This window comes from Oncorhynchus mykiss, chromosome 19 (assembly GCF_057628025.1).
Source record: "Oncorhynchus mykiss isolate SJ-2025 chromosome 19, ASM5762802v1, whole genome shotgun sequence".
Classification (NCBI taxonomy): Eukaryota; Metazoa; Chordata; class Actinopteri; order Salmoniformes; family Salmonidae; genus Oncorhynchus; species Oncorhynchus mykiss.
The window spans coordinates 51,687,087-51,702,101 of record NC_143040.1 but is presented as its reverse complement, the minus strand read 5'-3'; the positions used below and the strand labels follow the sequence as shown (position 1 = coordinate 51,702,101).

Here is a 15,015-nt window from a genome sequence, read left to right as displayed (position 1 = left end):
TCAGTGCCTCTTTGCTTGACATCATGGGAAAATAAAAATAAATCAGCCAAGACCGCAGAAAAAAATGGTAGACCTCCACAAGTCTGGTTCATCCTTGGGAGCAATTTCCAAACACCTGAAGGTACCACGTCCATCTGTACAAACAATAGTACGGAAGCATAAACAACATGGGACCACGCAGCCGTCATACCGCTCAGGAAGGAGTGTAACGGCTTTCTTGTGGTGAACGAGAGGCGGACCAAAATGCAGCGTGGTGGTTATTCATGTTCTTTAATAAAGGAACTATACATGAATAAACTAACAAAACAATAAATGTGCGAAAACCTAAACAGTCCTATCTGGTGCAAACACAGAGACAGGAACAATCACCCACAAAACCCAACACCAAACAGACTACCTAAATATGGTTCCCAATCAGAGACAATGACTAACACCTGCCTCTGATTGAGAACCATATCAGGCCAAACATAGAACTAGACAAACTAGACATGTAACATAGAATGCCCACTCAGATCGCACCCTGACCAACCAAAACATAGAAACATACAAAGCAAATTATGGTCAGGGTGTGACAAGGAGACGCGTTCTGTCTCCTAGAGATGAGCGTACTTTAGTGCGAAAAGTGCAAATCAATCCCAGAACAACATCAAAGGACCTGGAGGAAACAGGTACAAAAGAATCTATATCTACAGTAAAACGAGTCCTATATCGACATAACCTGAAAGGACGCTCAGCAAGGAAGAAGCCACTGCTCCAAAACCGCCATAAAAAAAGCCAGACTACGGTTTGCAACTGCAAATGGGGACAAAGATCGTACTTTTTGGAGAAGTGTCCTCTGGTCTGATGAAACAAAAATAGAACTGTTTGGACATAATGACCATCGTTATGTTTGGAGGAAAAAGTGGCAAGCTTGCAAGCCGAAGAACACCATCCCAACCGTGAAGCACACGGGTGACAGCATCATGTTGTGGGGGTTCTTTCCTGCAGGAGGGACTGGTGTACTTCACAAAATAGATGGCATCATGAGGGAGGAAATGTATGTGGATATATTGAAGTAACATCTCAAGACATCAGTCAGGAAGTTAAAGCTTGGTCGCAAATGGGTCTTCCAAATTGACAATGACCCCAAGCATCCTTCCAAAGTTGTGGCATAATGGCTTAAGGACAACAAAGTCAAGGTATTGGAGTGGCCATCACAAATCCCTGACCTCAATCCTATAGAAAATTTGTGGGCAGAACTGAAAAAGCGCATGTGCGAGCAAGGAGGCCTACAAACCTGACACAGTTACACCAGCTCTGTCAGGAGGAATGAGACAAAATTCACCCAATTTATTGTGGGAAGCTTGTGGAAGGCTCCCCAAAACGTTTGACCCAAGTTAAACAATTTAAAGGCAATGCTTCCAAATACTAATTGAGTGTATGTAAACTTCTGACCCACTGGGAATGTGATGAAAGAAATAAAAGCTGAAATAAATCATTCTTTCTACTATTATTCTGACATTTCACATTCTTAAAATAAAGTGGTGATCCTAACTGACCTAAAACAGGGACTTTCTACTAGGATTAAATGTCAAGAATTGAAATATATTTGGCTAAGGTGTATGTAAACTTCCGACTTCAACTGTACATACCCAGTAATAATAAAATCATCATTGCTACCTACAATATGGAAACTTAAAACTTTGCAAAACGAAAATTAGTTATTTTGTTTATGTTATGCAGGGATGCACACATGAACACATGTGCGTGTACCCATACACACACACACACACGTGGGTGTGCGTACAAACACACCTGAAGAAGCAAATGGGTCTTCATCCTCATTCTCAGGCTCAGACAACATTTGTGAAGACACCTGTATGGCTGAGGAGGTGGATGGCTTCTCCATCGGAGGCTCCGAGATCATTTCACACAGCCTGTGTGACTGAGGAGGTACATGGCTCGTCATGCTAGCCATTGCCAGAGGGTGCGCGAAAATATTTCAGAAGTTCCCCTGAATTTGTATTGAAATACAGTACATGAGTCTAACACCTTAAATACATTTGTTGCACAATTAAATATACATGTCATTATGCACAATTTATCAAACTTTCAGAATAGGAACCAAATGAACCATACAACCTCCTTGGCTAATTCAAGGCAAAAGACACACCAAAAGACTCAATATATCACAAAAGATACAAAATATCAGCAGAATATAGACGTCTTTTAAGTTAGCCTACAGCATTGGAAATTCATCTTACTGAGCTCAGGACCTAGTCAATAAAATCACAGAAAACCTTTATGATGTCACATCAGTGAAAGTTAACCAAATCAATAATGTGCTATGTAGGTTATAATCTTTTTGCTGCAGGCTACACACATCATCATGATGAAACTGTGTGAAATTATACCCAATGTTATGTAAGCTAGTTAAACAGAAAACGGAATAGCATAGCAAGCAACATAGCAACATAGGCTATTTTTATTTATTTTTTATTTCACCTTTATTTAACTAGGTAGGCCAGTTGAGAACAAGACCTCATTTACAACTGCGACCTGGTGTCACGTTCTGACCATAGTTCCTTTGTTTTTTATTTGTTTTAGTATGGTCAGGGCGTGAGTTGGGATGGGCAGTCTGAATTATTTTTTCTATGATCTGGGATTTCTGTGTTTGGCCTGGTATGGTTCTCAGTCAGAGGCAGCTGTCAATCGTTGTCCCTGATTGAGAACCATACTTAGGTAGCCTGTTTTCACCCTTGAGTTGTGGGTGATTGTTTTCTGTTGAGTGTTTGTAACTGCACCAGACAGAACTGTTTCGTGCATTCACCTTGTTGTTTTTGTTCAGTGTTCATTTACTTTATTAAAAAGATGGACACTTCCACGCTGCACATTGGTCCTCACCTTCTTCCACCACCAACGGCCGTTACACCTGGAAAAGATAAAGCAAAGCAGTGCGACAAAAACAACAACACAGAGTTACACATGAGATAGACAAATGTATAGTCAATAGCACAATAGAAAAATCTATACACCGTGTGTGCAAATGAGGTAAGATTAGGGAGGTAAGGCAATAAATAGGCCATAGTAGCGAAGTAATTACAATTTAGCAAATTAACACTGGAGTGAAAGATGTGCAGATGATAATGTGCAAGTAGAAATACTGGTGTGCAAAAGAGCAAAATAAAAAGTAAATAAAAACAATATGGGGATGAGGTATGTAATTGGATGGGCTATTTCCAGATGGGCTGTGTACAGCTGCATCTGTTGGTAAGCTGCTCAGATAGCTGATGCTTAAAGTTAGTGAGGGAGATAGAAGTCTGCAACTTCAGCGATTTTTGCAATTCGTTCCAGTCATTGGCAGCAGAGAACTGTATGGAAAGGCGGCCAAAGTAGGTGTTGGCTTTGGGGATGACCAGTGAAATATACCTGCTGGAGCACGTGCTGCGGGTGGGTGTTGTTATGGTGACCAGTGAGCTGAGATAAGGCGGAGCTTTACCTAGCATAGACTTATAGATGACCTGGAGCCAGTGGGTCTGGCGACGAATATGTAGTGAGGGCCAGCTGACGAGCATACAGGTCGCAGTGGTTGGCGGTATATGGGGCTTTGGTGACAAAACGGATGGCACTGTAATAGAATGCATCTAGTTTGCTGAGTAGAGTGTTGGAGGCTATTTTGTAAATTACATCGCCGAAGTCGAGGATCGGTAAGATAGTCAGTTTTACGAGGGTATTTTTGGGAGCGTGAGTGAAGGAGGCTTTGTTGCGAAATAGGAAGCAGATTCTAGGTTTAATTTTGGATTGGAGATGCTTAATATGAGTCTGGAAGGGGAGTTTAAAATCTAGCCAGACACCTAGGTATTTATAGTTGTCCACGTCCATGTTCTAGGTCGGAACCGTCCAGAGTAGTGATGCTAGTCGGGCGAGCGGGTGCGGGCAGCAATCGGTTGTAGAGCATGCATTTAGATTTAATAGCGTTTAAGAGCAGTTGGAGGCCACGGAAGGAGTGTTGTATGGCATTGAAGATCGTTTGGAGGTTTGTTAACACAGGGTCCAAAGAAGAGGCAGATGTATACAGAATGGTGTCGTCTGCGTAGAGATGGATCAAGGAATCACCCGCAGCAAGAGCGACATCATTGATATATAACAGATAAAAGAGTCGGCCCGAGAACTGAACCCTGTGGTACCCCCATATAGACTGCCAGAGGTCCGGACAACAGGCCCTCCGACACTGAACTCTATCTGAGTAGTAGTTGCTGAACCAGGCGAGGCAATCATTTGAGAAACCAAGGTTGTTGAGTCTGCCAATAATAATACGGTGATTGACAGACAGCTCGGAAACCAGATTGCACAGCGGAGAAAATGGTCAGTGATCTGTTTATTAACTTGGCTTTCGAAGACTTTAAAAAGGCAGGGCAGGATGGATATAGGTCTGTAACAGTTTGGGTCTAGAGTGTCACCCCCTTTGAAGAGGGGATGACCGAGGCAGCTTTCCAATCTTTAGGAATCTCGGACGATACGAAAGAGAGGTTGAACAGACTAGGGGTAATAGGGGTTGCGGCGGATAATTTTAGAAAGAGAGTGTCCAGATTGTCTCTCCCAGCTGATTTGTACGGGTCCAGGTTTTGCAGCTCTTTCAGAACATCTGCTATCTGGATTTGGTGAAGGAGAAGCTGGGAGGCCTGGGCAAGTAGCTGCGGGGGGTGCGGAGCCGTTAGCTAGAGTTGGGGTAGCCAGGGGGAAACTATATATTCTCAGTATTATGAATGCATTGTGGTTTATTTGGTAGCATTTCGTAGTGTGACTGATTTTACTAATTGCATTAGTACTGTACAAAGTTAAGAGGTGCCCTATTTGATAGCTTCCCCACTCCCACTACCTTGGGCTTCCAGTGGGGAGACCTGAGGTCAACCCACCCCCACCCCCATCTTTTACTTCTGAGTGGGAGACCTTCCCAGGCAGTAGCCTGCCTAGCTCACAAACTAGAATCAGGGCGCCCACTCCGAAAAGGTTCATTGACCCACAGTCCCACACGGTGACATGATATCATTGACGTGACGTGCAAATGAGCGATATAAAACCAATCGCGCAAATGTCACCATTCCAAATGTTTTGGTGCAGGCGCCCGGTGCCGAGCTCTGCGCGATCTACCAGTAATTAACCATTAAATAGCATTATTCGTATTTGCATTTATTTCGTAGTTATTACTAGAAAACGGTGCAAGTCAAGTAACTGAAAATACAATGGGTACAAAGCAGCAACAGTATGACGGTTTTTTGATCATGTTGACGATGTTGCGCACTTTGCGCTTGTAAAAAAAGGCTGCGGGGCGATGCAATCACGTGACTTAACCCGGAACTGAGCATCATTTCGTGTTTTTTTTTGCATCATTTAGTATCGCGCTAGCTTGGTGGTGACTGACTGTAGCGTACAGAGCCAGCTACAGCATGTCTAGATTTTGTATATTACTAATACTTGTTTCTGTGATTTTTGATTCGACCTTTTCTATTACGTTCTATTTACCGGTGAATCTTAGAAAATGTTTGCGGGAAGAGATCCACAAAGACGTGCTGGTTACAGGCGAATACGAAGTTAGCGACCAACCAAATGCGAAAACCAATCTCAAGGTAACACGTATAACGCTAGCTAGCTTGCTAACGTTAGCTAGACTGTATCAAATCAGTGTTAGCGTAACTTTTTGACATGGAAGCCTCGAATATGTAACTTACACCACCTAGCTAGTATCAAACAATGGCAATAGTTAAATTTTCACTGGGCAGGTCTGGGTTAAGTAGCTACTAGCGGCTAACCAGTATAGAACAGCCACTGGCTAATGTAGTTAGTTAGTTAGCTAGCTAGCCAAATAAAATGCTGTCAGCTTGGTTTAACTGAATACTGCAAAGGACTTCAATAGCCATCAATATCTAGATGCAAGTATTAAACATGATGTAGCTAGGGTTTAAAAATGTAAACGCGTTAGCTAGTTGACTTAGATTCATGCATGTCTATCTTGGTCAAACATGTGCAATGTACCTACCACGTTTAATTATTTTCCATTTCAGATCACAGATTCATCAGGTCACACCTTGTACTCCAAGGAGGATGCTTCAAAGGGAAAATTTGCCTTTACAACTGAGGACTATGATATGTTTGAGGTTTGCTTTGAAAGCAAATCCCCCCTAGGTGAGTGTGTTTTTAACCAGATGTGTCACAGATGTGGTCTAATGTATCAATGGGCCTGGGTTGTTTAAGTTAAAAGCTTGGAGTATATATGATTAAACACAATTTGCAGACTTGGCCGGATTTGGCAGTGGGAAATAGTCATTTCCCAGCCTGGTCTCATGGACTAGACGTAACACTGAAATTAGTATGATATGCTGCGTTCGTTACATAAGACAGAAGGCAATTTAAAACAAGAACAAAAGGAGGAAGGGATGGTGGATGAGAGGGCGTATAACGGGGACTACTTTTTATCAACTTTGCAACTACTAGCTAACCCTTAACCTAACCTTAACCCAACTCATTTTAGCCTGCAAGCTATCGTTAGTCAGCTAGGAAACGTTTGCCTTAGTTACCTAGCTATCGTTAGCAACAACAAATTGGAATTCGTAACATACTTTTAGCAAATTCGTGGCATATTGTACGATTTGTAAATTGTACCATGTCATATACAAAAATAACTGTGGTGAATTTACATACATAATATGAAATGCTCTGAGAGCAGGTTGCATTTCCTGGAATGTTTGGCCCATGTACAATAATTATTTTCATTCTGTGGTCTAGGTACTGGAAGGGTCCCAGACCAGCTAGTCAATTTAGACATGAAGCATGGTGTGGAGGCAAAGAATTACGAAGAGGTAAGTGCCAACTGCCCATCTGCCTTTCTCCAGGTCCATCTGGATCAGATTTGTTGTGGCTTGCCATGAGTCAGCATGAGGTCTCAACATTAGAAAATACAAACAATGTGAGATGGCTAAGCTTTCTCCATTTCTTGTTTGTATTGGAAATTAAGAAATACTAACTTTCTCTTAACTGTCAACTTCTGAAATCATTGTAGCAGCTGTGCATTATGAAGACTTAAACATGCTGCATAAAATTATTGCATGCTCACACAGATCTTTATCCAGTCCACAATGCATATGTCATACACTAATTCTATATCCTACCCTATTAATGTGATTAAGTTTATTCAGTGGTGAATTAAGCAATAAGGCATGAGGAGGTGTGGTATATGGCCAATATACCACAGCTAAGGGCTATACTGGATACAGCCCCAGAGGTGCCATATTGCTATTATTAATTGGTTACCAATGTAATTAGAGCAGTAAAAATATATGTTTTGTATAGGGTCTGATATACCACAGCGGTCAGCCAATCAGCTGATTAAATAAAGGTGGGAAAAAAATCTGCATTCAAGGCTCAAACCAACCAGCGCATAATCATGGGTTTATTATGTATGGTGCTCTTTTTCAGATTGCAAAAGTTGAGAAGCTGAAGCCCCTAGAAGTTGAACTAAGACGCCTCGAGGACTTATCGGAGTCCATTGTGAATGATTTTGCCTACATGAAGAAGCGTGAAGAGGAAATGAGGGACACAAATGGTAAGTGATGTATGAAAGAAAAGTAGAACTTATGGTCCAAGTTTTCACTCTACCAGAAAATGGTCAGTGTTTCATATGATTCACAATCTTTCTTTGGCTGGTCTTGTGAAAGGAGTAAAACCTTGGTTTAAATGAACTCACACCTGTTATTCAGTTAAATATATTTTCCCTCACATTGCAGAATCCACCAACACGCGTGTCCTGTACTTCAGTATCTTCTCTATGTGCTGTCTAATTGGGCTGGCAACATGGCAGGTCTTCTATCTGCGGCGTTTCTTCAAGGCGAAGAAGCTGATTGAGTAAACCCATCAATGAAACGAGGACCATCATGTTGAGGACTTTTGGGAAATGGTGTTTGCTGTACAATTTGTGAAACAACAGGTTTTTTTTTGGATGGGGGGGGGGGGCTCCCTTTACAATTTAAATGTAAAATGATTTGTCTTCTTTCAGCTTCAGTTTTTTTTACCAGCCCCTTATCTCTGGCACTATTTGTTTTTATTAGAAATACAACCAAATGTACTTTGATACATATTGGTCTGATATTTTCTCATTCAATATTCTTGTTACTATTTTTGTTGTAGTAAATGACTAATACTGTATGAAAATAAACATTACATGTTTAATGAGTGCACAAAAACTCCCCTTCAAACATTCAGATATTGTTAGGTGAAAATAACATTTCCCCAATATGTCAGGTACATGGTTGTTTTTTATTAAAAAACGTTTTCACTTTGATCTCATTTTGGGTGTCTTGTATTTTTCTGTAGCTATAAAGGCATTAAAAAAAGTGAAAAGATCAGCAATGACAATACATTTCTCATTTAATGAGGGAAATTTCTTGGCAGAAATCATATTTAAATTGATATTTTATTATTTGACAATGTAGTCATCTATTTCCACATAGTTCCCAGGCTTTGTACATTCTTTTCAGTTTTCTTAAGTTTGGTTTGGGTTGTTCTTGTGAAAAAATAATTGTTTCCAAGTAAAATTAAGTTTGGCATAGAGCAAATTCTGATTGTGGCACAAGACTGTCATTGATATTTTTGTTAAGTGGAATATTTAGTGGAGCTGTTTTACAAGTCTGCAGTGACAGCATCATTAAACAGGTTAGCTAATCATTATTCTGTGTATGTCTATTGCGGTACCTCTTGATCATTCAAGTGACGTACGTTTACCATCTGGGCAATGGATGGGTGGCCGTGGGCACACTGGAAGGGTAACTGGCATGAAGATAGAGCTTACCAGGCTGCAACACTCCCTACGGAGGCTGTCACTGAATTTGATTGCAACTGTTTGCGACTTAACGCCAATTATACTTGACCATGACAGTAATTGTACCATAAGGAACTAATGAGCAACTTATACAAAGTATGACTACTCAATAAAAAATGAATTGAAATGAGATTGAGGAATGACACTCACCACGACATGCAAAGGAGGCGAGGACTTTAAGTACATTAAGAGGCCATGTCCCTCCATGCCAGTTGAACACAATAACTGAGATCAAGGGAATAAAAAACACACCGACCTAGAGGAAATAACTCTCATACAGTGCCTTGCGAAAGTATTCGGCACCCTTGAACTTTGCGACCTTTTGCCACATTTCAGGCTTCAAACATAAAGATATAAAACTGTATTTTTTTGTGAAGAATCAACAACAAGTGGGACACAATTATGAAGTGGAACGACATTTATTGGATATTTCAAACTTTAACAAATTAAAAACTGAAAAATTGGGCGTGCAAAATTATTCAGCCCCCTTAAGTTAATACCCTGTAGCGCCACCTTTTGCTGCGATTACAGCTTTAAGTCGCTTGGGGTATGTCTCTATCAGTTTTGCACATCGAGAGACTGACATTTTTTCCCATTCCTCCTTGCAAAACAGCTCGAGCTCAGTGAGGTTGGATGGAGAGCATTTGTGAACAGCAGTTTTCAGTTCTTTCCACAGATTCTCGATTGGATTCAGGTCTGGACTTTGACTTGGCCATTCTAACTCCTGGATATGTTTATTTTTGAACCATTCCATTGTAGATTTTGCTTTATGTTTTGGATCATTGTCTTGTTGGAAGACAAATCTCCGTCCCAGTCTCAGGTCTTTTGCAGACTCCATCAGGTTTTCTTCCAGAATGGTCCTGTATTTGGCTCCATCCATCTTCCCATCAATTTTAACCATCTTCCCTGTCCCTGCTGAAGAAAAGCAGGCCCAAACCATGATGCTGCCACCACCATGTTTGACAGTGGGGATGGTGTGTTCAGCTGTGTTGCTTTTACGCCAAACATAACGTTTTGCATTGTTGCCAAAAAGTTCAATTTTGGTTTCATCTGACCAGAGCACCTTCTTCCACATGTTTGGTGTGTCTCCCAGGTGGCTTGTGGCAAACTTTAAACAACACTTTTTATGGATATCTTTAAGAAATGGCTTTCTTCTTGCCACTCTTCCATGAAGGCCAGATTTGTGCAATATACGACTGATTGTTGTCCTATGGACAGAGTCTCCCACCTGAGCTGTAGATCTCTGCAGTTCATCCAGAGTGATCATGGGCCTCTTGGCTGCATCTCTGATCAGTCTTCTCCTTGTATGAGCTGAAAGTTTAGAGGGACGGCCAGGTCTTGATAGATTTGCAGTGGTCTGATACTCCTTCCATTTCAATATTATCGCTTGCACAGTGCTCCTTGGGATGTTTAAAGCTTGAGAAATCTTTTTGTATCCAAATCCGGCTTTAAACTTCTTCACAACAGTATCTCGGACCTGCCTGGTGTGTTCCTTGTTCTTCATGATGCTCTCTGCGCTTTTAACGGACCTCTGAGACTATCACAGTGCAGGTGCATTTATACAGAGACTTGATTACACACAGGTGGATTGTATTTATCATTATTAGTCATTTAGGTCAACATTGGATCATTCAGAGATCCTCACTGAACTTCTGGAGAGAGTTTGCTGCACTGAAAGTAAAGGGGCTGAATAATTTTGCACGCCCAATTTTTCAGTTTTTGATTTGTTAAAAAAGTTTGAAATATCCAATAAATGTCGTTCCACTTCATGATTGTGTCCCACTTGTTGTTGATTCTTCACAAAAAAATACAGTTTTATATCTTTATGTTTGAAGCCTGAAATGTGGCAAAAGGTCGCAAAGTTCAAGGGGGCCGAATACTTTCGCAAGGCACTGTATTATCGGCTGATATTGGCCTTTTACTGCTATATCGGTATAGGAAGATAATTCAACAGATAACCCATATTTACACTTTTTAATTTCCCTGCTGTAAAACAGTATATCCGCAGATATTTTGGTATCTGTAAGTTTTGTCCCCCCAAAAAATCAGAATCGGTATCGGACCCAAGAAAACAAATGTGTCTGGCTCTAGTGACATGAGTTTATGTGGCCCATCCCCCTTTAGCCAGGCCTTATTCTGATATTTTTTAGTTTAGGGGGTGTCTCACAATATCTATGTATTCTACCACTTTTGCAGTAAACCATTTTTACACTAGCATCCATTTCATAAATGGGAGATATTAGAGGTGTGAAAAAACATGGTTGTGTTTTGTTCTACCTTGGGTAGAGGTATCTCCCAAAAATTGGAGGCCTTTCCACTAGCTTATTTGACCTCCTCCTTGAAGAGACACATCCAAATCACAGGACCAATACCTAGGCTTTAGCTAAGCAGGCTACCAAAGTCTTAAGCCAGTCAGTCACGTTACCCTCATAATGAATACCCTTGCCGGAGACTTGAACCCTTGCCGGAGACTTGAAACAAGCACATCTAACAGGGAAACCAAACTAGCCACGATGCAAGCGCAAGCATTGCAAAATAAATGTGTGTACAATTTATTCATATATATATATAATTTTATCCACACTGCTCCTGCTTGTCAATGTTGACGGATGCTAAAAACTTTGAGACATTTGACGCGCTGTACGTCCCGGCTCTCCCATTGGTTTTCACAAGCATACAAACCAACATGGGTGCTTGAAAGACCAACAAATAGAGATTTATCAAAGATGAACCAAAAACTAACTAGGATTCCAATTTTATCTGTGGATTAATCATTGTAGAGAAACACACAATTGTGTATGACTCCGGGTCACACAAAATACAAGAAATGCAAATATCCAGCAAAAAAAAAGGATAATATGCGTGTAAAGTAAAATAACAACCAAATGTTTATCTCTCAGGTCGAACTAGTCAACAGCAAGCTAGCTAAATGCCCATGAATGTTTCATGTGTGCTCGACATGCCCCCAAATTTATACAGTTGGTTCACATTTGAACTTGGTATTTTAACCGGCGTGTCAAAGCACACACACATGGATGGACACACGTGTGGCCATGTGTAACACAATCTAAAACATGTATTCAGGTTTCAGGAACGGTTCTCATCACATAGGCATGGACCACATAATCACACTCTTTTGATGAGTAACCTTGCTGGATCTTGAAGACTTGTATTAGTGTAGCAGATGGAGATCTGTGAAACTCACTCCTCAGCCTGAAGTGTTGTTCCTTGTGCAATTGAAGAAGGCCTTTTATAATAGCACATGGGTCAGGAGGGCCGTCACATGTTTTCGAGGCAGAGGTCCTGAGTTTGAGTCTCCATATGAGCTGAATCAAGGGAAAGCAGTACTCGGGCAAGCAGCATGCCGTCCTTTACATCAGTGGTTCCTAAAATTTGGAGAGCACCCACAAGGGTGTTATCCCTATACATTTTAGCTAAGTGGGTTAACACATTATTGTGACATGCAGGAAACCTGGTTCGAACCAGTCAGTCACAAGAGCAAGATTAAACTGGACTGGAAAGGCTATCCCTAGAAGGGTTATGACAGGGATTTTCAACTATACTCTTATGGGGGCCAAATTCCGCCCAGACAGCTAGGACCCAGGTATCTGGCTGGCCAACCAGACGCACCTAGCTGTCTAACCGGCCAGCCGGACCTAGCTATCTGCTTGGTAGGTAGGTCCTGCCGACCAGAAAGCTAGATTCAGCTAGCTTTCTGGAGTTTTCCCCAACCGTATTTATCTTACTGAAGAAATAATTATATTTTTCTAATTTCTCAATCATGCACCTCTGGAAAATATGGTTTTGGCCTTAATTTACAGCTAAAGAAGAACAACTGGAGGCAGAAACAAGGTATTCATTCGCAATCTGTGCCATGTCCATGTTCCAGCAACAAGTGCTGTGCAGGGCCAACCACCTATCCAAGACAATGATGAACAGTGACCTGCCCTCACTGTGCACGCCAGTTTGCCCCAGGTCCAGCAGAGCAACATATCCCCAAGTGTCAGAAGAACATTAAGAGCCACCCTCCACCTCCCGCCACCGCAGCTGACAAAAGCAACTCACCGCCCTCTGCCACTGACAAAAGCCAAATCATTTGCAGTGCTTCATATTTTTGATATTTATAAAAAGCATGCGAAACTAAATAAAATTTTGTAGAGCTAAATAACATGTTTGTTCGAAAGAACATCAAGCATTTTGGCTTTTGGAGTAGTTTTTAGCAGGGGCACAACTTTTCGTTTTAGAAGTGGGGGGGACATAATTATATATATATATACAGTGGGGTAAAAAAGTATCTAGTCAGCCACCAATTGTGCAAGTTCTCCCACTTAAAAAGATGAGAGAGGCCTGTAATTTTTATCATAGGTACACTTCAACTATGACAGACAAAATGAGAAAAAAAATCCAGAAAATCACATTGTAGGATTTTTAATTAATTTATTTGCAAATTATGGTGGAAAATAAAGTTTTTGGTTAATTACAAAAGTTTATCTCAATACTTTGTTATATACCCTTTGTTGGCAATGACAGAGGTCAAACATTTTCTGTAAGTCTTCACAAGGTTTTCACACACTGTTGCTGTTATTTTGGCCCATTCCTCCATGCAGATCTCCTTTAGAGCAGTGATGTTTTGGGGCAGTTGCTGGGCAACACGGACTTTCAACTCCTTCCAAATATTTTCTATGGGGTTGAGATCTGGAGACTGGCTAGGCCACTCCAGGACCTTGAAATGCTTCTTACGAAACCACTCCTTCATTGCCCGGGCGGTGTGTTTGGGATCATTGTCATGCTGTAAGACCCAGCCACGTTTCATCTTCAATGCCCTTGCTGATGGTAGGCTTTGTTACTTTGGTCCCAGCTCTCTGCAGGTCATTCACTAGGTCCCCCCGTGTGGTTCTGGGATTTTTGCTCACCGTTCTTGTGATCATTTTGACCCCACGGGTGAGATCTTGCGTGGAGCCCCAGATCGAGGGAGATTATCAGTGGTCTTGTATGTCTTCCATTTCCTAATAATTGCTCCCACAGTTGATTTCTTCAAACCAAGCTGCTTACCTATTGCAGATTCAGTCTTCCCAGCCTGGTGCAGGTCTACAATTTTGTTTCTGGTGTCCTTTGACAGCTCTTTGGTCTTGGCCATAGTGGAGTTTGGAGTGTGACTGTTTGAGGTTGTGGACAGTTCTCTTTTATACTGGTAACAAGTTCAAACAGGTGCCATTAATACAGGTAACGAGTGGAGGACAGAGGAGCCTCTTAAAGAAGAAGTTACAGGTCTTTGAGAGCCAGAAATCTTGCTTGTTTGTAGGTGACCAAATACTTATTTTCCACCATAATTTGCAAATAAATTCATAAAGAATCCTACAATGTGATTTTCTGGATTTTTTCCCCTCATTGTGTCTGTCATAGTTGAAGTGTACCTATGATGAAAATTACAGGCCTCTCTCATCTTTTTAAGTGGGAGAAGTTGCACGATTGGTGGCTGACTAAATACTTTTTTGCCCCACTGTATATATATGTGTGTATATTTTGTTTATCCAGTTGGACAAACACTCCAAACAGCCTATCCGACCGCTCAGAGGCGTCCGCATGGTCCTGTATCACATTCCAATGCTAACACTGGGAGGGACAAAAATGCAACTTCAGAATGTGGGGACGACGACATTTTCCCCCCATCCCCAGCGAAAGTTGCACCCCATGTTTTTAGTTTACATACATTATTTTTCACACTGCCTTTGAAAGTGGGGGGAACTAGGGTAAACTTGTAACTATTTAAATGTCACGCCTAATTGTAAATACTAGAAATACAGTGTCTGATACTGCCTAACAAAATGAATGACAGCATGCAAAAGGGTTCAAATTAAATTAATAAAAAAATATATACACTGCTCAAAAAAATAAAGGGAACACTTAAACAACACAATGTAACTCCAAGTCAATCACACTTCTGTGAAATCAAACTGTCCACTTAGGAAGCAACACTGATTGACAATAAATGTCACATGCTGTTGTGCAAATGGAATAGATAACAGGTGTAAATTATAGGCAATTAGCAAGACACCCCCAATAAAGGAGTGGTTCTGCAGGTGGTGACCACAGACCACTTCTCAGTTCCTATGCTTCCTGGCTGATGTTTTGGTCACTTTTGAATGCTGGCGGTGCTTTCACTC

The 15,015-nt window shown here is 41.2% G+C and overlaps 1 protein-coding gene across 1 annotated transcript; it reads left to right on the top strand.

The window, feature by feature from the left end:
• Positions 1-5,021: 5,021 nt before the first annotated feature.
• LOC110497915 (transmembrane emp24 domain-containing protein 10) lies at positions 5,022-8,319 on the top strand. The gene is made up of 5 exons (XM_021574383.3): positions 5,022-5,606; positions 6,042-6,162; positions 6,763-6,836; positions 7,453-7,579; positions 7,761-8,319. Exons 1-5 carry the CDS (start codon positions 5,427-5,429, stop codon positions 7,880-7,882), a joined length of 624 nt encoding a protein of 207 aa, XP_021430058.1. The 5' UTR covers positions 5,022-5,426; the 3' UTR covers positions 7,883-8,319.
• Positions 8,320-15,015: the final 6,696 nt, after the last annotated feature.

Coding starts and splice junctions, on each gene's coding strand:
- LOC110497915 (XM_021574383.3), top strand. CDS start 5,427: ATGTCTAGATTTTGTATATTACTAATACTTGTTTCTGTGATTTTTGAT. Junction 6,837..7,452: donor AGGCAAAGAATTACGAAGAG/GTAAGTGCCAAC, acceptor GCTCTTTTTCAG/ATTGCAAAAGTTGAGAAGCT. Junction 7,580..7,760: donor GGAAATGAGGGACACAAATG/GTAAGTGATGTA, acceptor CTCACATTGCAG/AATCCACCAACACGCGTGTC.